This window comes from Schistocerca gregaria, chromosome 6 (genome assembly GCF_023897955.1).
Source record: "Schistocerca gregaria isolate iqSchGreg1 chromosome 6, iqSchGreg1.2, whole genome shotgun sequence".
In the NCBI taxonomy this organism is placed as follows: domain Eukaryota; kingdom Metazoa; phylum Arthropoda; class Insecta; order Orthoptera; family Acrididae; genus Schistocerca; species Schistocerca gregaria.
The window spans coordinates 428,361,282-428,384,641 of NC_064925.1; the positions used below are offsets into that span (position 1 = coordinate 428,361,282).

General features: G+C 43.6%; 2 protein-coding genes across 4 annotated transcripts in view; one reads left to right on the plus strand and one right to left on the minus strand.

Annotated features, from left to right (window-relative positions):
• LOC126277975 (autophagy-related protein 16-1-like) overlaps positions 1 to 23,360 on the minus strand; it is an 865,117-nt gene that overhangs the window by 615,732 nt on the left and 226,025 nt on the right. The window lies entirely within an intron of this gene.
• The window catches only part of LOC126277974 (uncharacterized), a 207,627-nt gene that overhangs the window by 112,737 nt on the left and 71,530 nt on the right, over positions 1 to 23,360 (plus strand). Inside the window, exon 4 of the mRNA XM_049977630.1 lies at positions 11,578 to 11,779. Coding sequence (XP_049833587.1) covers positions 11,578 to 11,779 — 202 coding nt within the window. The remainder of the gene's footprint in view (positions 1 to 11,577; positions 11,780 to 23,360) is intronic.

Here is a 23,360-nt window from a genome sequence, read left to right on the forward strand (position 1 = left end):
GGTCTCGGTTTAGTTGTGTTGTACCTTCAGGTTTCCACTTTGATATCATATCATCAACAGTCGACTAGGGCAGCTTTGAAAGGGTTGAAATGAACCTGATGGAGGTGACATCCGCTGACCAGTCTACAGTCTAGCTGAACTCTCTCGACTGACCGATTCTATTGTTTCTGTCTCTCTGTCAACCACACGCTAGTGCCTCGTAGCTAACCGTCAGTCAACATTGCGGGCTATGTCAAGCTACCGCTCCCTGAGAGAAAATCCTGAATGAGGCCACAATGACGGGCTGCACGTGTCGCTTTTCTTCAGTCTCGCCAAACGCCACACCGAACTGCTCCAGGATGGTGTGGGAGTAGCGATCCGTTAAGTGCTTGGCCTGGAGTCCGCGAGTGCTGCCGCAAGAACAGCCAATGGGCTTCTTGTGTATCGCAGCGTGATCTCAGCGCTGCTCTAAGACGGTGCAAACAAATGGAACATTCCTGGTACCCAGTCGGAAGAAATATTCTTTCACGATGGCGTTAAAGATCGATTAACGCTGTTCTCACCCCAACATGGAAGTACTCCCGTTACATTACTTTCTATTTCACATTCTAGAACGACAGAAGTACATCTCACATCTAAGATACCTGTCTCTGTAGCCGTGGTCGCTAAACCACACGCATATGGTACCGTTCGACTTCGGGCGATCAGTTGGTGGTGGAAGATTAGTTCACCGTCTGTATTTCGCTGGAAGGAGATCAGTGTGTGTGTGTGTGTGTGTGTGTGTGTGTGTGTGTGTGTGTGTGTGTGAGTGAGAGAGAGAGAGAGAGAGAGAGAGAGAGAGAGAGACAGAGGCCTTCACCGTACAGACCGTAAATTTAAGTTTGAATTCCACATGGACTGAATCTAACTACCAACGAAAAATAAACTACAGCCGGTTGTTCCTCATGCACTGACTATCCTGCTGCCACCAAGGCGGTATTGTTGTGAAATCTCACAGATGTGATATTCGCTCCATCGCTCTGACAAGTATGGGTCGTACCTACTACAGAAGCAGAAATTTCTTGCCCTTTACTTCTCGATAGGCCATTTCGTGACAAGGATGCAAAAGAAAAGCTGTTGCTCACATTGTGACGGATGCTGGTGTTGAGTACGTTGCCGAAGTTTTCATCTGCGCCACAATTACATTCGTTCTAAGCACTATTTCTTCCTCAGATGCTTGTGTCGTCAGTACGCTAACTAAGAAGTCGCCATATGACACCACAAGAACAACCTCAGTATCCTATGACTACAATAGCATTAAGCGACAGTAGGACTTGGTCACCTGATAAATACGTGGGTGTATCAATTTTCAGGGACACGAAATGGAAGGATAATTTATGCACAGTGGTGGGTTAAGCCGATGGCCGGCTTTGTTTCACCGATAGGATAATGGTAAAATGTAGTCAGTCTACAGAAAAGGTTCCTCACAAAAATTTCGAGCGATCTATCCTAGAATATTGTTTGTGGGACCCATACCAAATAGGACTAACAGGGGATACAGAGAAGGATAGCACGAATGGTCACAGGCTTTAACGGAGATGCCGGAGAAACTGAAATGGCAGACACTTTAAGATAGACGCAGTACTATCTAAGAAAGCCTACTTACAAAGTTTCAAGAACCAGTTTTAAATTTCCGCTAGGACCGGGAGTCGAACCCAGACGCTCCGCTTGTCTAGACCGGTTGACGTAACCGCCTCGGCCATCGGAACACGCTTCTCAATCGATCGAATTTCCCAACTCGTCCCACGTCAATAGGACAGGGACGCCGCATTGGCCTATGGTGAGTTGAGAAATTTGATCGGCCGAGAGGCCTGTCCGGATGGCCGAGGCTGTTACGGCAATCGTTTGGGAGAAGCAGAACATCCGCCTTCGAGTTCTATCCGGAATGCAGTTTTCACCTCGCACCACTGATTAATTTCAAAGCCCTAACGAGGCTGCCGTCAGAAAAAAATGACCGGAATGCTGAAAAAGACATAGTGTGTGGTGCCTGTTCTATCGGACATGCAACATTTCTAGGACTACATATTTGCAATTCCCTACGTATCGCCCCCTTAGAGGCACGATTCGACGAATTACAACGGATCGGATTGCGTTTGAGGTATAATTCTCCCCGAGCTCCACGTATGAATGCAACCAAAAGAAACTTTAATGAGTTGTATAATGTTAAGTACTCTTTGAAACGCATATTATCATGTTTACACAGTAAAGTTGTACACGGAGAATGAGATACACTCGGTATCTACAGCGAACATCCGTCACTTTTTCACGGTAGGCAGCAGAAATGCGACTGCGCTAGACCTACACCCGCATTCACCCCTCTACTAGTTCCGCGTTCTATCAGCCGTCTATCGCTCTCCCAGCCAGCCAACATAGGCACTCTCGCGTCGGTGCTGCAGTCGCCCTGCGTGCGGCTAACCACCTTTCCGTGAGCGGCGGCGTCCTGAATGAATTACGCCTGACATCCTGTCACGAATTAATTAGTTGACTGATTAATTAGTTAATTAATAGCGAGGCGACGAGATGCTCAGCGTTCCAGCGCGGTAATCAATGTGACAGACGCGCCAGCGTGCCGCAGCTGCGACGCAAGAGCGGCGGCGACCTCGCCGGATGCCGGGCTTTGCTGGAAACGCACCGACTGCGTCTCGTCGCCGAGCACGCTGCCGAGCTGGCTGGTGTCTTCGCTGCGGAAGGCGCCCTGACACCTTAGCGAGATGAGCGCTTTACGCGAGGAGCCGTAGGCAGCCCACTATACACCTGCGCAACCGTAGCAGAAGTTAAACTTTCCTGCTCAACTCTGCCTCGACCGCCCGTTGCCTACACGCCTTTACTGCTTCGTTCTCTGCACGTACATTTGGGTAACAGTTTTTCCTTTTTGGTGGTTTATCCAGCAATTCTCCACCCAAAATTAATGTGGTGTTGGTCGAGGTGAAGACTGTTAAAGAAATCAGGCACTCCATCGCGAAAAAGAAGGAAACAGTACTTATGTACTGACAAAAAGTACAATACTGCGAGAGAAGCACGATGTATAGTAAGGACGTGACTTTTTCATTACACTGTTACAGAACACCAGAGAAAACCTGAAAGTTTCTGACGGATTAAAATTGCGTGCCGGACCAAGATTTAGAGTCGGGACCTTTGCCTTTCGTGCGCAAGTGCTGAGTCAACTGCGCTACCCAAGCACGACCCGCGACCCGTCCTCACAGCTTTACTTTCCCCAGTAGCTTATCTCCTGCCTTCCAAACTTCACAGAAGCTTTCCCGTGAAACTTCCAGCACTCGCCCTCCTGGAACAAAGGAAATTGCGGAGACGTGGTTTAGCCACAGCATGGGGGATGTACACACATTCACTCTGCAGCAGAGTATGCGCTCATATGAAACTTCCTCTACCAGAGTATTTGCTAGAATGGCGTAATGCGCAGCGCGCTGACTTGGGAGACAGGGTGTCGAGTCAGAACCGTATCTAATCAGCGGCGGTTTGACAAACATCGGCTTATACAGAGGCCAGTCAGAGAGCGCTTTTGAGATGGTTTCCCGAACTCGTTTAGACAAATTCTGGACCGGTCCCCAAATTGCACCTCAGAGAATACAAGATAAAAAAAGTTAAAATTCCATCACACATAGAACAAAGTTTACACGATTCACGGACAGGTGGTGCACATGTCTTCCCTCTCACAGGTCACCTTGAAGACTAGCTGTATAAGACGGAATAAACGTTAGAAAAAAACAAAGAAAGTTACACAATATCAGAGGGGTACAGTCAACAACTACGGCCGGCCGTAGTGGCCGTGCGGTTGTAGGCGCTACAATCTGGAACCGAGCGACCTCTACGGTCGCAGGTTCGAATCCTGCCTCGGGAATGGATGTGTGTCATGTCCTTAGGTTTGTTAGTTTTAATTAGTTCTAAGTTCTAGGCGACTGATGACCTCAGAATTTAAGTCGCATAGTGCTCAAGACCATTTGAATCAACAACTACACCATCAACACAAATATTTTCTTCGGACAACTTTTTTTTGTGGAATGCGGTCACCTATGATCGACATAGAACAAACATTTTAAAAACATAAAAGAAAAGCTGTCATCAAACAGAAGATTGCTTTGAACACTGCAGTCTTTTTACTAGGTATATTCCTATTGCAGGTGGTACGGTGCTGCCTTCCTCCGACCTGGCTCACCAATTCAGTTACAACAAGGACCTATACTTCAAATTGGATTGCAAACCACGGTGCAACTCGGCATGTTTTACATTTACGAACATGCATAAAGTCCCACGAGCTTTCGACTGATCTCTCCTCGGCCATTGACAAATGGTCAATGACTGCCGTGTCGCTGTGGCCGAGAAGATTTTATTAATTACCATAGGTGAAAGAAGTAATAATTGCCAGATACAAGTCCTAGGAGGGATCAGGGGTTGAAACTGAGACCTTTGGACCCGCAGTCGGGCACTTTTACCACCGGGCCACCAAGCAGACAGAGAATTAGACTTTCTTATTTGTGTTGATGGTTCCTTTTTCTTTCTTCATAAAATTTTCCACTCTCTCACTATGCTATGTGCAGCCCAAAAACTTCAAATATATATATATATATATATATATATATATATATATATATATATATATATATCTCTGGAGTTTATGTAATATAGGACAATCTTTGTAACAGTACTCGAAGCCTGTTAGAAACAACACGTCTGAGCTTCGTGAGTACTTCAAGGTGTGTCACAGGGTCACTGCTGTTCACGGTAAATGAGCTATTGCAATCGTCGGAAGCTCAGTGAGATTGTTCGCGTATAATTAATTTCATATAGAAAACTTGCAACGCCAGAAATGTGTACTGAAATAAAGACAGGCCTCTAAGGCTCGACACTTCGCGCAGTGACTGACAGTTTACCCTCAACAAAAATGTAGCGTACTGCGCATAAAGAGCGAGAAAGGCCCTTTATTTTTCGATTATATTATCAACGAAAAATCATTGGGAACAATAACAGCCGTTAAATATTTACTAGTATTCGCGTGGAGCGACCTACATTGGGGCTAATTGCAGTAAAACTGACTGACTGATTGGAACAATCCTAGGTAAATGTAATTTACCCACAAAAGAAGGATCTTACAAACCTCTGGCTCGTCCGATGCTCGAGCACACTCGTTAATCTGAGACCCTTCCAACGTAGAATTAAAAGAAGAGAGGGAAAAGCTCCAAAGAAGAGCGGCGACTGGGATTGTCTTTCCGTGCGACGTCACGGATCCGTATTGCCGAGGAACGGACAAAAGGAGATTTTCAAGTAATACACGAAGTTACTTTCAGACAAGCCTAAAAGTGCTTTGCGTAGTACAAACGGACATGTCGCGCCAAAGTTTCGGAGAAGCAGGAGCTTGCATTTCTTTCTCCAAAGTTTTCGCAGCGACTTCGGCTGTATTATAGCAAATCCTTCATTCGCTGGATAAGAAAGTAAAATACGATAATACTCAAAATCAGGGTACAGTGTGAAAAACCGGCAAACACAGCAAGAGGCGAAATGCATCTGAGCAATCAACTGCGGAAATTAGCCTATCGATGGGCAGTGCTGTTATATCAAAGGCACGTCAACTTTCTAGAATATAACCAACAGGTACCAAAACAGAGTGCCGTGGCGGGTTTTCAGTAAGCTGAGATGCGCCATCGGCTCAGAGCGAGCCCAGAAGCCGACGTCGAGTCGTGTTACACGTATACGTCAATACAAGTCAGCCGCGCAAGAGCAACATGACCAAAACGCTGGCGGAGCAACAAGGCCACAAAGGGAAGAGGAAAACTCCCGCAGAGGCTCTGTCGTGCTCAAGTCAGTGCACTTACAAAGCAAAGTCCAACTTTAATTGCCCCCCCCCTCCCTCTTACAACACACCGGTGGGAACCTAAAGGGGCTCTCAGAATGTGCAGCTAATTATTTTGCGAAACGCTACAGAAATAGAATAAGAAATTCTCAGAGAATTTATTTGTCTCAATAGTCCAGTGTCTCCCAACCTTTCTCAGACCATTAACCCTGAGTGAAACCCGATATTAGCTAATATCCCCCTCATACGCCTACCATCATCAACGATAGCGGCTACTTAAACTTTAGAACGAAACAGTATTTTCTTTCAACATTTTTATTTTTACAACGATGGAGGGTACATCATCATCAGTTTTTCAAGGCATTTTATTAAATCACGAACTAATGAATCCAATGAGACAGTTGGTGCTATTTACTACTAACATCCATTTTGACTGAATGACTAAGACATTCTCAGTGCTTGGCGAGTGCTAACCGCGACTCCTCCTCAGAAAGAAGAGCTAACGGTCCACAATGAGGCAAGACACTTGTTACAAAAAATGTTTCTTCTGCATCCCTCTCCCTACTAGCGACACTTCCTTCACCCATAGGCCGCCATGTCAAGCACTCGGACATGGGTGTGTGTGTTGTTCTTAGCATAAGCTAGTTTAAGTAGTGTGTCAGTCTATGAACCGATGATCTTAGCAGTTTGGTAGCTTAGGAATTTATTCACACACATTTGAAGTTCATGCATACCCTGCTCCCCCCACCCCCACCGTTCCAAATCCGCTATGTTAAAACGTCTGCGCTATACTTGTTTGTACATCATTTGATTGCTGGACTTCTGAGTTATCAGGAATTGGAAACTTTAGGCTGTCTATGCTTGGTATCTGACCACTGTCAATAATAATAATAATAATACTGTCTAGGCCCTAGAAAATGGTTCAAATGGCTCTGAGAACTATGGGACTCAACTGCTGTGGTCATTAGTCCCCTAGAACTTAGAACTACTTAAACCTAACTAACCTAAGGACATCACACACATCCATGCCCGAGGCAGGATTCGAACCTGCGACCGTAGCAGTCGCACGGTTCCGGACTGCGCGCCTAGAACCGCGAGACCACCGCGGCCGGCACTCTAGGCCCTAGAGCAAGGTATAATCCGATTGAAATTTCTTGAAAGTTGACACTTCACGCACTGGAGCTGGTTTCCTATATCACAGCGCTCAACGCCAGGCCCGAAACTTTCGCTTTTGTATGTCCATCCTTGTAATTGGAGATCTGGAAGACTTACGAATGAAAATAAAACACCTACAGCCGTCCTTATGTCATTTAGTGTACGGCTACCAGTTTCGGTGCTTCAGTGCACCATCTTGGGACTTTAGCTGATGCTGAAGGGCCGGCCTGAGTGGCCGAGCGGTTCTAGGCGCTACAGACTGGAACCGGGCGACCACTACGGTCACAGGTTCGAATCCTGCCTCGGGCATGGATGTGTGTGATGTCCTTAGGTTAGTTAGGTTTAAGTAGTTCTAAGTCCTAGGAGACTGATGACCTCAGAAGTTAATTCCCATTGTGCTCAGAGCCATTTGATGCTGAAGGGGTTAACACCATCAGCATTCACGATGCATCATCATAACTGGTTTATGTAGACTACCTGTAACCACGATGTACTCTCTCCAAGCATCAACTACAAAGTGATTGAAGAAACATGCAAAACAGAACCTTGTAGTAGGTAAAAATTTTGCATTAATTAGCACTAAAGCCGTCGGCACTCGGGACGATGCAGCAGACGAGAGATCCACCGTCACGAGAGACAGCGCCGTCGGCACACGGGACGAGCTGGCTAACATGATTTAGCACTCCCACCGCTCTCCAACGCCAGATTTCGGCCTTACTTGGCACGCAAACAATAAAGTTTATTCACGAAATTGGACACGCGTAAAATTCCTCCGTTAGCTCTATTAAAAAGGAAATTTCTTCCGTCGTCCTTATGATAGTCATGCTGTTCTGTCCGTGGTACACACAAGCAAAATCTTCAGTATCGGTGAACATGTAAAAAAACAAAAAGGAAAGAAACAAGTCCAGCCAGTACGGACATAAGTTAATAAATGTTCACCGAACCGAAGAAACTCACTTCCGGAAGAGAAAGTACTTATATTTACATAACGTCAAATATTACAGAAATTACTTCTACAAAATTTCGCACGAAAGTCCCACAAAACGTGTTTAGTAAATGCGAAGGTGAAAAAAAAGTTTAGATACAGCAGGACTCGCACCCTATGGCGATCTAACCTGTTCCACAACTTGGTGCCTCTGTTCATCACTACGATAGCTACTCGTTAACGGCTTTTAATTTTGTGTTATATCCTTCTACAGGCTTTAACCGCCGAAAAGGTATTAATGTACATTTAGTTATACCAAATAATCTTAACAAGAACGACAAGTTTTTCAAGAATCTTCAATATGCCATAGCCTTAAATCGGCCCACTCTCATAGCACGCGAGTTGAGACGCAATAACAATTAAACACGAAAATTACTTAACCACCAATATGACGTTTCCCATCGTCTTATTTCCACAAATAGTAACAATAACGATTCGTTCTCGAGACATAAAATGTGCTGCTGCTTAGAAACAGTAAATATTGGTTCAATAAAGAAAATGGCTCTGAGCACTATGGGACTTAACTTCTGAGGTCATCAGTCCCCTAGGACTTAGAACTACTTAAACCTAACTAACCTAAGGACATCACACATTCATGCGCCAGGCAGGATTCTAACCTGCGACCGCAGCGGTCGCGCGTTTCCAGACTGTAGCGCCTAAAACCACTCGGACACCACGGCCCACACAGCATATATTCAATGGGGTTAAGGTATAACATAAAACTCACAAAATACGGGCTTCTACTGAACACGACAAATACAGTGTGTATCAAAAACAATAATTCGTTTTGGTACGTCTGTATTTCTAGGAAACTAATAAACGTATTCAGTGAATCCTGTTTTTCGATGAACGGGAAACTCAGAAAGCTTTTTTTCATACCTTTTCATAGGTGTTCAATACGCCCCACTGGAGATGTACGGCATATATCAATGCGGTACTCAAATTGTTCCCACTCTGCAACGAGCATGTCTTGAGTTACAGCTTCCATAGCTGCTGTTAAGCGATGTCTCAGTTTATTGATTGTTTTTGGTAACGGAGGCACATAAAAAGAGCCTTCTTTAAACCCCCACTAGAAATAATCACATACAGTCAAGTCCGGTGACCTTGGAGGCCAGTAATGTAAGGGTGAATCACGTGGTCCAGCGTGACCGATTCATCGTTCAGTAATCCTTAGATTTAAAAATTTCCGCACTCCCAGATGCCAGTGTGGCGGTGCCCCATCCTGTTGGAAAATGAAGTCGTTCGTATCAGTCTCCAACTGCGGGAAAAGAAAGTTTCCAGCGTATCGAAATATGTGCTTCCTGTAACAGTGTTCTCGGCAAAGGAAAATGGGCCACACACCTTTTCCCGTGAAGCTGCACAAACCACATTAAATTTCGGAGAGTCCCTCTCATGTTGTACAACCACGTAAAACTCGAGAGTTTGCTCTTTCCGACAGCACGTTGTTCACGCTCATATCTCAAATATCATAACAGCTTTAATTTTTAAAAAAATCGGATGATTCTTTTTGATGCATCCTGTTTAATATGGTGTCATGCTATATGCAGGCCCCAGGCTTTCTGTTTGGGACGCAGGGGGCGTTCCTACTTCCTGTCGGTTATACTTTAAGTAACGCGTCACCGAAATATCACAGAACTTATTTTGTGTTTTGTGTGACGAAACAGTTCCTCAACGTGGATATCAGGAAGTGACGTCACAAGACTCGTACAGCGCCACGTCGAAGTTAAATAATCTGTGCCATGTGCCGACGGCTTAAGGTCCAGATGATGTTTCCACAATTAGGAGACGAAACGTGAAGCCCAGCGTAATTCCCGTAAAAAAAAAAAAAGAAAAAAATCTCCGTAGGCAGATGCTGTTCATCTCCCATTAGTAATTTAATTTTTATTTGATTACTTTGGTGTTTTTCAAAGAAAATAATTACCTTCAGCTGTGAATACAGAGTTCTGTTTACAGTGGCTCACTACATGATATTACGAATTTTTACGCGAGACTTACCAAGTAGCGAATAATTGTTTTCAGTTATTGAATATAGATATTCAGGTTGTTGGGTGTAAGGTCTGCCAGTTATGCAGAACACCGTTTTTCTCAGTACCCAAACATGTTTCGGCACCACTGTGCCATAATCAGTGGGTTTTTATTTATTCTGCGATGTGAACATTTTTGTTAAATGATTTTAAAATCATGTGCATTTTTAGTTCAAATAACAGATCGTTTCTTTTTGTAAATACCTTTACATTTGGTGTGCATGAATTTTCTGGATCACTTGTGTGTTAATTACTACCGGTAGGTTGTCATTTCCAACCAAACGATGTTGATGAGGTTTTTTTTTTCCGCTGGGAGTTAGCCTATCTTATAGGATGTAAAAACTGTGATTCAGATTTTCGCCAAGTTTTCGCGCCTATATTCGTTTTGTCATCCTAGAAGATAGGTTAACTCAGAGCAAAATAAAATTTTAAAAAAAATTTAAAAAGTTAGGGACCGATTACCTCAGCAGTTTGGTCCCTCAGGAATGCACGCACATTTCAACTTCAAGCTTACCGTGCTGCCCCCCCCCCCCCCCCCCACCCCCCCACCCCCCGCCCCGTTCAAAATCCGCTACGTTAAAATGTCTGCGCTCTACTTGTTTGTACACATTTGATTGCTGCACTTCTGAGTTGGCAGGAATTGGAAACTTCAGGCTGTCGTTGCTTGGTATCTGACCACTGTCAATAATAACAATAATAATAATACTACCTAGGCCCCACAGCAAGGTATAGTTCGATTAAAATTTCTTGAAAGTTGACGCTTCACGCACTGGAGCTGTTTACTATATCACGGCGCTCAACGCCAGGCCCGAAACTGCCGTTTTTGTATGTTCATCCTTTGATTGGAGCCCTGGAGGACTTACGTATGAAAATGAAACGCCTACAGCCGTCCTTATGATGTCATTTATTGTATGGATACCAGTTGCGGTGCTTTAGTGCACCATATTGATGTCTTAGCTGATGCTGAAGGGGTTAACACCATCAGCATACACGATGCAGATGACAAGCTACCTGTAGTAATTAACACACAAGTGATCCAGAAAATTCATGCACACCATATGTAAAGATATTTACAAAAAGAAACGATCTGTTGTTTGAGCCGACCAGGGTGGCCGAGCTGGTCTAGGCACTACAGTCTGGAACCGCGTGACCGCTACGGTCGCAGGTTCGAATCCTGCCTCGGGCATGGATGTGTGTGATGTCCTTAGTTTAGTTAGGTTTAAGTAGTTCTAAATTCTACGGGACTGACGGCCTCAGCAGTTAAGTCCTATAGTGGTCAGAGCCATTTGTCGTTTGAACTAGAAAAGCACATTATTTTATAATCATTTAACAAAAAGTTCACATTGCAGATTAAACAAAAAAGAAAACCCACTGATGATGGCACTGTGGTGCCGAAACATGTTTGGGTACTGAGAAAAACGGTGTTTGGCATAACTGGCGGACCTCACACCCGACAATTTCAACTGCAAACCGGGCCAATACAAGTAGCTGCAAATGAAAATGATGGCTAGATGTTGAGGTTTACTTCGCGTCAGATGGGAGCTCGCCAGAGGACGGAAGTGGACTGAGGGTCGCGCTGTGCTGTGTGGCAGGTGCGCTGACGAGGTCGCAGTTCCCGGTGTTCACCATCTACGCGCAGAAGCTGTGCCTGGAGGAGCGGCCGTGCGAGCGCGCCTGGTGCGCCGACCGCGTGCTGGGCCACCGCCTCGTGGGTCACGCCCGGCGCACCGAGACCGCCTCCTCGCGCCACCACTGCCTCGGCCTCTGCCTCTCCGAGACCGAGTTCGTCTGCAGGTGCGTCACAACGCCGCCTCTGCTCTAACCTAGTCTGTGTTGTGATTCGGAAGAAGCACACAATGCGGCTGGAGCGGCCGCGGAAGCGACTTGAGCACGTACTACTGTTGTCCGATTCGTCGTCTGTTGTCCTTGTAATGTCGTGGCCTCCTGTCCGGAGATTGGTTTCATGCAACTCTGCACGCTAATCGATGCTGTGGTAGTCTCTTCATCTATGATTAACTACTGCGGACAACACCCATTTGAAGCTGCTCACTGTACTCGTCCCTACGTCTCGCTCTTCAGTTTTTATCCCCTACCCCCACACTTCCTTCCACTTGACGCACCATTATGCGATCTGTTAACTGACCCCTTCTTATAGACAAGCTGTGCCATAAATTTCTTTCTTATCCAGTTCATTTCATTACCTCGTCCTTCGCAATCAGATCTACCGATCTATACGTCAGCATTCTTTTGAACCACTACATTTGGAGAGCTTCTATTCTCTTCTTGTCTGAACTTCTTATCATTGACGTTTCACTTCTATACAAGGCTACACTCCAGACAAATACCTTCACAAAGCACTTGATAACACTTGAATTTACATTTTAAAAAATCTCTTTTTCCGAAACGCTTTTCTCCAAGTATTTTAATTACCTTACCAAATTTTCCTTGGTTTCCTTTACCGCTTGCTGAATGTACAGACTCCATAACATGGGGGATAGACTATAATCCTTTCTCATTTCCTTCTTAACAACAGCTTGCCTTTTATTGTAAGAAAATGAAACACCCACAGCCGTCCTTATATCTTAATTATTGTGTAGCTACCAGTTTCGACGCTTCAGTGCGCCATCTTCAGGCCTTAGTCGATGCTGAAGGGATTATAACGATCCATGTACACGCTGCATCAATGCCTAACATTTGCGCAGACTATATGTAACTATATGTAACTATATGCAGACTATATGTAACTATGATGTCAGCACTAGAACCATCAACTGCCGCTCAGGCGTATATATAGATCGTGATAGCCCCTTCAGCGTCAGCTAAGCCATGAAGATGTGCGCATTGAAGCCCCGAAACTGATGCTACACAATAAATAAGGACGGCTGTAGGCTTTTCATTTTCTTACCCTAGTGAACGGCCGTGGTGCCCAAGACCTCCAGTCAAAAGGATGGACATACTAAAGCTTCCCTTTTAAGTCCTTCGACTCTCGTAACTGCAGTCTGCTTTCTGTATGAGTAGTAAATACCTTTCCATTCCTTGTGTTTCATCATTGTTATCTTCAAAATATCAAGAGAGTTCAATGCAGTCAACACTGTTAGAAGGCATTCTCTAAATCTACAAATGCTATAAACGTAGTTTTGCCTTTCTTCAACCTATCTTCTCAAATAATTCGTAGGAATATATTCCCTCGCGTGTTCCCACATTTATCAGGAAACCAAATTGATCTTCGACGAGATCAGCTTCTACTATCTTTTTCCAATCGGCTGTATAAAACTCGCGTCAGCATTTTGCAACAAAGACTAGTTAAACAAAGGTTCTATAGTATTCACACCTCTGAGCCCGCGGCTGCATTCGTTGCTATGCCATGTGCGTCTGCTGCAGTCACACTTCCCGATCGATCCAAACTTAAGTAGTCTATATCATCGCAGCAGAGAAAATCCTGTGTGATCCTCTCGCACAGTTGAGACTGTCGGTCTGATCTTCGTGCGTTGCACAAATAAATAGCGAGAACGTGCTGTGGAACAAAAATAAAAACATATTGCCACAACAAGAAGTGAGGACGCTTCGAAGAATACAGGCAGTGCGATGAAGATGCCAATTCAACTAAAAAAGAAAATAAAGTCTTTACCGGTCCCCACGCAGTATTAGTTTACGAAACTGGGTGTCAATTTTCCTTTTTTTCGTTCGATCATCACGTTTAGTTGTTCGATACCCGGTAAACTTAATTGTATATTCCAACACTTCGAAAGTCATGCGTTGCGTAAGTATGTTACCAAACTGCTTTCTCCGTCAAACAATAGCCTTATACACAGAATCGCCTATATCACATATGCATTAATTCCTTTTATGACGTGTTAGGGAATCATATCTATAAGCAAAACAGATAACGAACCATTTCCTCAACTACCAACGCAGTTTTAGTGTTGATTTTCTAACGTTTTACTGGTTACAATGTTTTAAAACTATAGAAAGCAATTTTTCTCAGTGGACCGTCTACATTTCACGTCTTCCTAGGTTCATCCACCTTATCATTGTTACAGCCCTAAAAATTTTATAGCTTCTCAAGTAGATATTCTCTTTTCCTCTGTTCTTCATGACACACGATCAACAAAATCAGCTACTGGCCTAGGACCAAGAACGTTCATAAACAGGAGCTACTTCAAATCTAGAAATGGCTCTTTTCATATTCTAGAAACATTCTCAATTGCGCCACTGCCTCAAGTTTACTCTTCACTCACAAAGTTCATCGTTAAGGAAACGTATAACAAGGGACTCTTCCTTCCGCCGCTGTTATCGAATTTTGCGACATTCAACCGCGCTGAATCAGCACTTTGACGTCTATTGGGCGATATATTGGAGGATTATAGACGCTGCAAAATCCTTTTTGATGATACCAGCCTCGTTCTGCAGCTGACGTCTGATTATCTCGTTTATCGGTCTCGTGATATTCCCTCTCGGCCTTTCCTATCTCCTTTCCGATATCCCCCTTGAGAGGGCAATAGGCAGAAAAATTCTATCTAGACGACAAGGGACGAATCATGTGCCATAAAATCGACAATTTTAATAATACTCGTGACAAACAGAAAGAAATCTACTTACGGCTGTCAAGACACAACAGCTGCGTGGTACGCGACACTGTTTTACTTATCCATCCTCAACCGCTGTTGCCCATTTTGTCCCCCCACGTCCGATTCCCCACATAACGAGCAAATTCTATACACGAAGTGCTTTCGCTTCAGTTGTGATCCACACTCGCGTATTCTACGTTTCACTCCTAAAAACTGCTGGTCAGGCGATGATAAATATGTACGTCACTTCAGTGAAAAAGTATTTCACAGATAAGAAACACGGTAATTTCACAGCGTCTTTTCATTTCACAGGCTCCAACTGAATAAATTTCCGCAACTAAAGAAGGAAAAGTTACACAACAGAGCCGATGCAAAGAAACGACAAGAAAGCATCAGTGCAGGGAAAGAAAGATCTCCGACAACAGAAATCTGGCAGTTCATAACATTGCTCTGCTAGTATTTGTCATTGCCCACTTGGAGCAATGTTGTGGAGAGTAGGGTAAAACGGGATATGTGGATCGCAATGGGTACTCACAGATCTCAGTGACCAGTGCTGCCATTGGTCTGATACCTCTCGGAACTACTGGCAGCCGTCAGTCATAGGTAGCCGTCATTAGCGGGCGCACGTTCCTTTTCCCTCAACAACTTCTTAAAATTTTTCCTTAAATTTTCTCCGATGTTGGCGCTTTTTGAATCGGTGTTAGTATGATGCACATAATGTGAATGTTAACTTTCCAACGCCATGTTTTCTTCAGTTTTGCACTATGGGCCAAAACCGGGTACACAATGTAGGGCAAAACCATGCCAGTCGCGCTTTAAGGAGAAAAAAAGATAACCACGAGGCAAGTCATCACAAGGGGAAGTATTAGACGCTTAGACATTTCAAGACAACGTCCCTAAAACCAATGTGCTCCAAGACAAAGTTTCCCAATCTTCTGCAACCGAAAAATTTCCAGAAACACAAGATTATTTGAGGGCTGTTCCTGAGACTTCGGAAATGAAATAGATCGGACTGGTTCTAGTTACTGGAGCTTCTGGTTGTCCTTTGTCAATCCGTGTGTCACCATAGTTTTCCAAACCTTCTCCAAACGTAGATTTGGAAGAGTGTGCAAAGACTACCACCAATAGGAAGAAGGCCAAAACAGTAATAATGATCTCCTCTCCACACAAAAATGATGCTGAAAATGAATAAAAAGCCAGGAGAGAGAAGGAAGAAAAGAAACTCAACACCAAAACTTTTTGTGGGGAAGAGCCACACGGGCCAGGCTTTAAAGAAGGTAAAGAAGCAAAAAATGACAGTTGGAAAGATTAGACAGGCTAAAACCAAAACAAATAAAAAAACAAGTTTCTTCGACCTCATCAGGCGAAGAAGACCTAGCCCAAGCATGCATCTTTTGCAAGAGGCTTTATTCATTATCGAAGAAGGCATGGATCCAGTGTCTATTTTGTCGTCACACAGCTCACGAATAATGTCCCAATGCAGAAGAAGACGACAGCTACTTCGTCTGCAGTTTCTGGTTTTAATAATGAATGGTTTTGTATTTTTATTAGGACTAGTTATTGCAAACTTAGTTTACATTAGAGCAATATTTTGAAAATGAGAAGTTCTGTGTTAAAAATCAGTTTTGGTCTTTAAAATCTATTTTGGCATCGCTTGGTTAGTATTTTTAAGGACTTCTATACTTTTCATATATTTTTGCGGCTGAATCTTTTTTGTTGTTGTTTTCAAGTTTTTTCTATTCATTTCAATGGTTATCCCATTTCACACCACAGGTGGGGCAAAAACGGGTATTTTGTACCTAACGATGTTGGTATTTTTTATGCTGAGATTATTTATTTTATGCTGAAACCGGACTATATTATGTTGTTGAAAAATCAGCGCACTGAATAATCTAATTTACGCACTTGCTGGTCACTCAAAATAATTTATATGACTTAAAAGTTTGGGAACACAGTTTTATACTTCTTTCCCCTCCTGCAAGTCAGCGAAAAGTGCAGAGCAGTAAAACAGGAGAAGAAGAAACTTAGAATCACGAGTTGTAGCTGAATGTAAGAAAGACGAAAATTATGGGGACTAGTAAAGTACGAATTATAGATAATAGATGAAGCAGGAAACACACTGAAAATCACTACCGCTGAAATATATCTTAAGACACCCTAGGTTAGTGAGCGACACAGAGAAAACGAAACTGGCAAAAGTATAGGACTTGGACGTGCTCCATAGGTTACTGAGTGACAGGTGTGCAGTGTTGAAGAGATCAACAGATGTTAGGAAGAAACTGACAACATCAAAACAGGCAACAGAGTAAAGACTACAAAAAAATTGAAAACAGCACTTTGTGAAAGAAGCGGCGTGTGCCTGTGGCGCTACAGCTGTGGCCACACTGCTTACAGCATACACTGTAGGTCGGCAAAGTAAAGTAGGAAACAGAAAAGCGCAGTTGGCGGCCGGGGTGTTTCTGGCCCCAGCTGTTCACGGAGAGTTGCTCCCGCGCGTTGGCCGGAAACGCGCTTGGCGGGAAAACGACTTCAACCATCAACGTGGGGTCGGGTGACGGAGGCGGGAGCGCAAAGCGTGAAAGACGCAGTAAAGCAAGACGACGGCCACCGTCACGCCTCTAATTTCATTAGATACCTTTATTACTACTTCTAAGGGCACAAGGCCAAGTTTCGGCCGAATGGGACCAATTCACGGAAAGAGTTAGGAACTTAAGGCAGAAGAAAGGTAACCGAACTTCTGAAGCAAAGTTACTGAACTGTGAGTAAAGCTTCCGTAGCTGGAAACTATCACAAACAGGAGTTAAAGTCATTTCTTTGATAATTCTAAAAAGAGGGGCATAAAGTCACTTCTATCATAATTCTAAAAAACAGGCATATATTGCTGGTTTGTCTGAGCTCTGCTTTATTTTCCGTGCAACGAGAGAAAACTTATTTCCCAGACCAGTATTAAAGCGACTGCTAGAATAGTATACAACTTTTTCCTCAATCCCTTCCTTCTGGAATATATAGAATGTTAAGTTGCTTCTCTCTCTCTCTCTCTCTCTCTCTCTCTCTCTCTCTCTCTCTCTCTCTCTCGACCTGCGTGTGTGGGGGGAGGGGGTGGGGGCGCCCGATCATGCGCATGTGTGTTTTGTGATATGAATGGGGCAGTACGCACTGGCGTTGGTACAAGAACAAGTGTGACATAAATGAATGATGGGGTCAACTGACTTTCACTTCACAATATATCCAACAAATACCGCTCTTCTTCATCTCCGAAGTTGTCAACATGAGGACGGTAAAGGTGCCCGATGACACCCGCGGCAACTAAACAACTTCGACCGAAAAGAATAATGTGGACCAGGTGAGTGCCCCGACAAGAAATAGAGCACATGATTGTCGGCTGCAAACATCGATGAATTAGGTAGTCTCCTCTAGAACTGATACATTACAGTAATTGCAAATTCTTCTAGGTATTTTGCATAGACAAATAGACAACTGTGAATAGTTAATCGTCCTGAAATCACACTACAATGAGAAAGTGAGTCGACTGTAAAACAAAGTTGGTCTAATTCTACAGGAAAGAGGGGAGCATAATATAAATTACTCCCCTAGCGTTCCAAAGACGCCAGTAAAATGATCTCGTCAACTTGATGAGAGGTTGTTCTGTCAGTGGAAGTCTTACCAAAAGAGAGAAAAATAGCAGAAAGTAAACGGACAATTGTAGTGCATATTCTTGAAGTTCCTATAAGACATCTCGTTTGTAACAAGGCAAATAGTTCGTTAACGTCGTTCTTCACAGCCATGTCTATACTACTGATTTTATTCGCCATGTCTCACTTATCATCCGCCACTCTCGGAACAAGATACTTTGCAGACGCCGTACGCAGGGGTAAAATACAGGGAGCGAAAGGCTATTTACAATTTGTACAGAAACCAGATGGCAGTTATAAAGTCGAGGGGCATGAAAGGGAGGCAGTGAGACAGGGTTGTAGCCTCTCCCCAATGTTATTCAATCTGCATATTGAGCAAGCAGTAGAGGAAACAAAAGAAAAATTCGGAGTAGGTATTAAAATCCATGGAGAAGAAATAAAAACTTTAAGGTTCGCCGATGACATTGTAATTCTGTCAGAGACAGCAAAGGACTTGGAAGAGCAGCTGAACGGAATGGACAGTGTCTTGAAAGTAGGATATAAGATGAACATCAACAAAATCAAAACGAGGATAATGGAATGTAGTCGAATTAAGTTGGGTGATGCTGAGGTAATTAGATTAGGAAATGAGACACTAAAAGTAGTAAAGGAGTTTTTCTATTTGGGGAGCAAAATAACTGATGATGTTCGAAGTAGAGGAGATATAAAATGTTTCTGAAAGTATTTGTATGGAGTGTAGCCATGAATGGAAGTGAAACATTGACGATAATTAGTTTGGACAAGAAGAGAATAGAAGCTTTCAAAATGTGGTGTTACAGAAGAATGTAAAGATTAGATGGGTAGATCACATAACTAATGAGGAAGTATTGAATAAAATTGGGGAGAAGAGGAGTTCGTGGGAAAACTTGACAAGAAGAAGGGACCGGTTGGTAGGACATGTTCTGAGGCATCAAGGGACCACAAATTTAGCATTGGAGGGCAGCGTGGAGGGTAAAAATCGTAGAGAGAGACCAAGAGATGAATACACTAAGCACATTCAGAAGGAAGTAGGTTGTAATAAGTACTGGGAGATGAAGACGCTTGCACAGGATAGGGTAGCATGGAGAGCTGCATCAAACCAGTCTCAGGGCTGAAGACCACAACAACAAATAACTTCCTGGTCACTCCAGTAGTAACACGTTTCCTTCAATCCACACACAATCAGTTCGGTCACATAACGAATATTTTAGAAGGCAAGTAGCAACCTGACAACTCTGTCACGATTCCAACAGGATTATGCGTTAACATAGAGAGAAAATCAATTATGGGACCTAAAAGGCAGCAGTTAATCCCTTATTTCCTCAATCGATATTGACGTGTTGATATGCCCAATCAGAAGCAGTACCGGGAAATCAGTTTGCGGAAACCGGATTTGGTAACTTATGTGAATGTAGAATGTAAAGGAGAAATGGAAGGAGCTCTAAGGAAGTAAGGCTCAAGATATAGAAGAGAAAGAATCGCTTCGAATTACGATAGTAGTAAGAATTGTGAACACTTTATTGTGTGCTAAAAACAGAGAAACATAAAATTGGTTGCACAGTGGCGAGTTACGGTCCCACACACGTCACACACAGTTAAAAATTGGATCAAACCGTAGCAGAGTGTTTAATACATACGGCACAACAAGCGAAGTACATTCCGTGATGCAGCACAGTCCTGTTTTCATCGGGGGACGGGGAAAGCAAATTAAGTAGCTCGTCTAATAAGAACGACTGGAAAGTGGAATATTCGACATATTAGTACCCCGTGTTTTTTCCTCTCTCTGAAGAAGGAATACGAGATAATCCGGACCAAAGTCTTCCGCCACAAAGAGCATCTGAGGTAACTCCAAAGTGTCCTTTCAGAAACGTATTCCTCTCGGCGGGTCTTCCGTCCAGTGAAACAAGCTTTTGCGTGTTACGGGTCAGGTGCGGGTGCGAGGCCAGCCACGGCTCGCTGCAGGGCCACAGCAGAATTCACCGTGATTCCTCGCCTGCTACCCCATCCGTGAACACACTACTGCCAATATTCGTGCGCGCTTCGATCAGCGAAGGAGAACAAGCGGCCCGCATTAACCGTAATAAGTATTCCTGTCCGCACACAAGAGTAACCCAAATATTGAAATATGCTGCGCCATATTCAGTCGGCTGTGCCAATCCCGTTAGTTGCCATGCGGTATCCAAAAAATCTCACGATACATAAATGATTCTGTACATTTAGCATTGTCACTTGTTCTACACAATACCCGCAGCGATATGAGAATGGAAATATGTACTCGCGCTCCGAAAGCGCAGAGTACTTTCTCCTCGGTTTTTATTTGATGTAACGATAACCAATAGCGTGGAGCGGCAATGTGAAGTGATAGGAAACGGGAGGGCTGGGCAGCGCGCTACGAGTAAAAGCAATACACCATATTAATTTCCTGCAATGGAAACACGTGGAGCCATTCGTGTCGTTCAAACAGATTGGCAAATGCAAAACGAATTCTGCGAAACAAGGGAAACAAAGAGAGAGACGATAAAACGTCACTGTTAACGTAAAGCAGATATTTCCTTTCGGGATATGCAAATGCTGCAGTACCGCTCGACGAAATAATATGACTCACGAATGCGCACAGTCACATTCATAGCTATACCAGCTTATCCGATCTCCGGACACAATTTGGTACTCGTTCCATTTACTTATCGTGTGGTATTCGTCGTTATTTCTAATGTATGGGATATCTGGATTTCTCTCTTCTCTTCAGGAGCCAATAATTGTCTTCAGAGATCGCGATGTATCGATGTTCAAACTTTAGATTTGCCTTTAGACAAGATGTAACCATTTCGCTGCCTTTGGCTACGAAACTTCACAGGAGTGATTGTAATATTTGTATTTTAATTCGGGCAGAGATTTTACGTTCATTTGAGTCCTCCTACACCGAAGTCGGCGCTTTTGGACGAGATTTGTCTGTGAGGCAAGGGCGCAGTTTCCATCCCCCCTGTGCTAGGCACGCTTGCCTTGTCTGTAGCTAGCATCTGCTGATGTAGTCTCCCTGCGCTCATAGTATACGCTGTTGAGTAGATTCACAATGCTCGAGGAGGAGGAGGATTGGAGATTAGTGTTTGATATCCCGTCGACAACGAGGTCATTACAGACGGAGCACAAGCTCGGATTATGAAAGGACAGAGAAGGAAATCGATCGTGCCTTTTCAAAGGAACCGTCCCGGCATTTATCTTGAGCGATCCAGAGAAATCACTAAAAACCTAAATCTGGATGGCAGGACGCTGGTTTGAAACGTCATCCTTCAGAATGCGAGTCCAGTGAGCTAACCATTGCGCTATCTCGCGCGGTAACAATGCTCAGTGTCGTCCTCGGATTCCTCTAGGCTAGCTTACCAGTCTGACAAGCAGACCATCACACCCCTCATCATGGATTTTGGTGAGTCTTAGGTATGTTGTAGAGCGGTGCTCCCAACCTTTTTGAGACCATTACCCATGAGTGCAATCAGATACTGGCTAGTACCCGTACCCATCCCCCTTCCTCCCCCACCATCAACAACATTAGCGTCTAACTGAACTTTAGAATGTAAAATAATTTTCTTTGAGCGGTTTTTACTTTTTAAATGGTGGAAGACAAGTGATATTTAGTTTTCATAGGGGTCTTATTAAACCCCCAAAAAATGATTCAATGAGACATTTGGTAGCGCTTAACTCTAACAACATTTTATTCATATTTACAGAAAGATGAAGTACTTCTCCGTGCACCGCGAGTGTTAGCTTAAACTACTCCTCAGAAAAGAAAGCTAATTATCCACACAGATTTTAGATACTTATTACAAAACCAGCTTCCTCTGCACCACTCCTCTCCCTAGTCACATTTGGTTCACTTAAACCCTGCAACGCCATTTTAGAATCAACCAAGACAAAGGGTGTATACTATTTGCTTGTATACCGCTAGGCTCCTGACCACTGCCGCATAGCAATATAGCAGCCATTATATAATTACTGCTGTGTTGCGATCTGAATTAGATCGTTTATTGTAGCGAAATGAATAATGTAGCAGTTCCTGGTCCATTGGGGGAACTATATACAACTCGGAGAAGGTATTTTTATGAGATATTTATGCATATATGTATCAATTTTACTGTCACAAATGGATGATAAAAAGTATGTGTGCAATAGGTGCTCTACGTGAAGAACAAGTAAGATATGGTTCATACACTCGTTTCACAATCTTTAACCTCCATCACATTTTCTGACGCTTTAATGTGAGTATTTAAAATAAAAAATTTAATTATTGGTAACTTAAGTAATCAGTATTACAATCTTACGAAATACTTATGATAATATTAATGATTTTTTTAATATGTTCAGTTTCGAGACCCGAACACTACTAACTCCCCCTTTTTTTTACCCGTTATAAAATTACATTTTACCTCTTAGGGGTAATTACCCCAGGCCTGGAAACCACTATTGTAGAGGAACCTGCTCAGATATGCCTTACTCGCTTTGGCTTGCTTTGCTGGAACAGAAGTCATGTGGTATTTGTCGTAGAAGCAACTGAAACCTAAAATCACAGATCAATATGTACATTTAATGAAAGCTACTGCCTTGCCGGCACACTGATTTTTCAGAAGGGACACCGGAAAACATAATTCCTTTAAATTCAAAAATGTTGTGCTTTCTTTCATCAGTTTCGAAGCGAAACACGTGTATTTCTCATTCCTGTGAAAGCAGGTGCACCAAATCGATGCAGAATTAATTAATGTATTGTTATGAATTTTTCCTCGACGCGATAAAATTGAGAAACAAAAGTACTGCCGGCCGCGGTGGCCGTGCGGTTCTAGCGCTGTAGTCCGGAACCGCGCGGCTGCTACGGTCGCAGGTTCGAATCCTGCCTCGGGCATGGATGTGTGTGCTGTCCTTAGGTTAGTTAGGTTTAAGTAGTTCTAAGTTCTAGGGGACTGATGACCTAAGATGTTAAGTCCCATAGGGCTCAGAGCCATTTGAACCATTTTGAACAAAAGTACTCGGGCAAGATTTGTAGCCGTACTGACAGCGTGGTAGCCAGAAACCGTAACCGCTGCACCATGCTCGCTAGATCGAAACTTAACTAACATTACAGACCTAGAGCGTACGCATAAAACTTCAACACCAATTTTCTCGGGAAGTAGG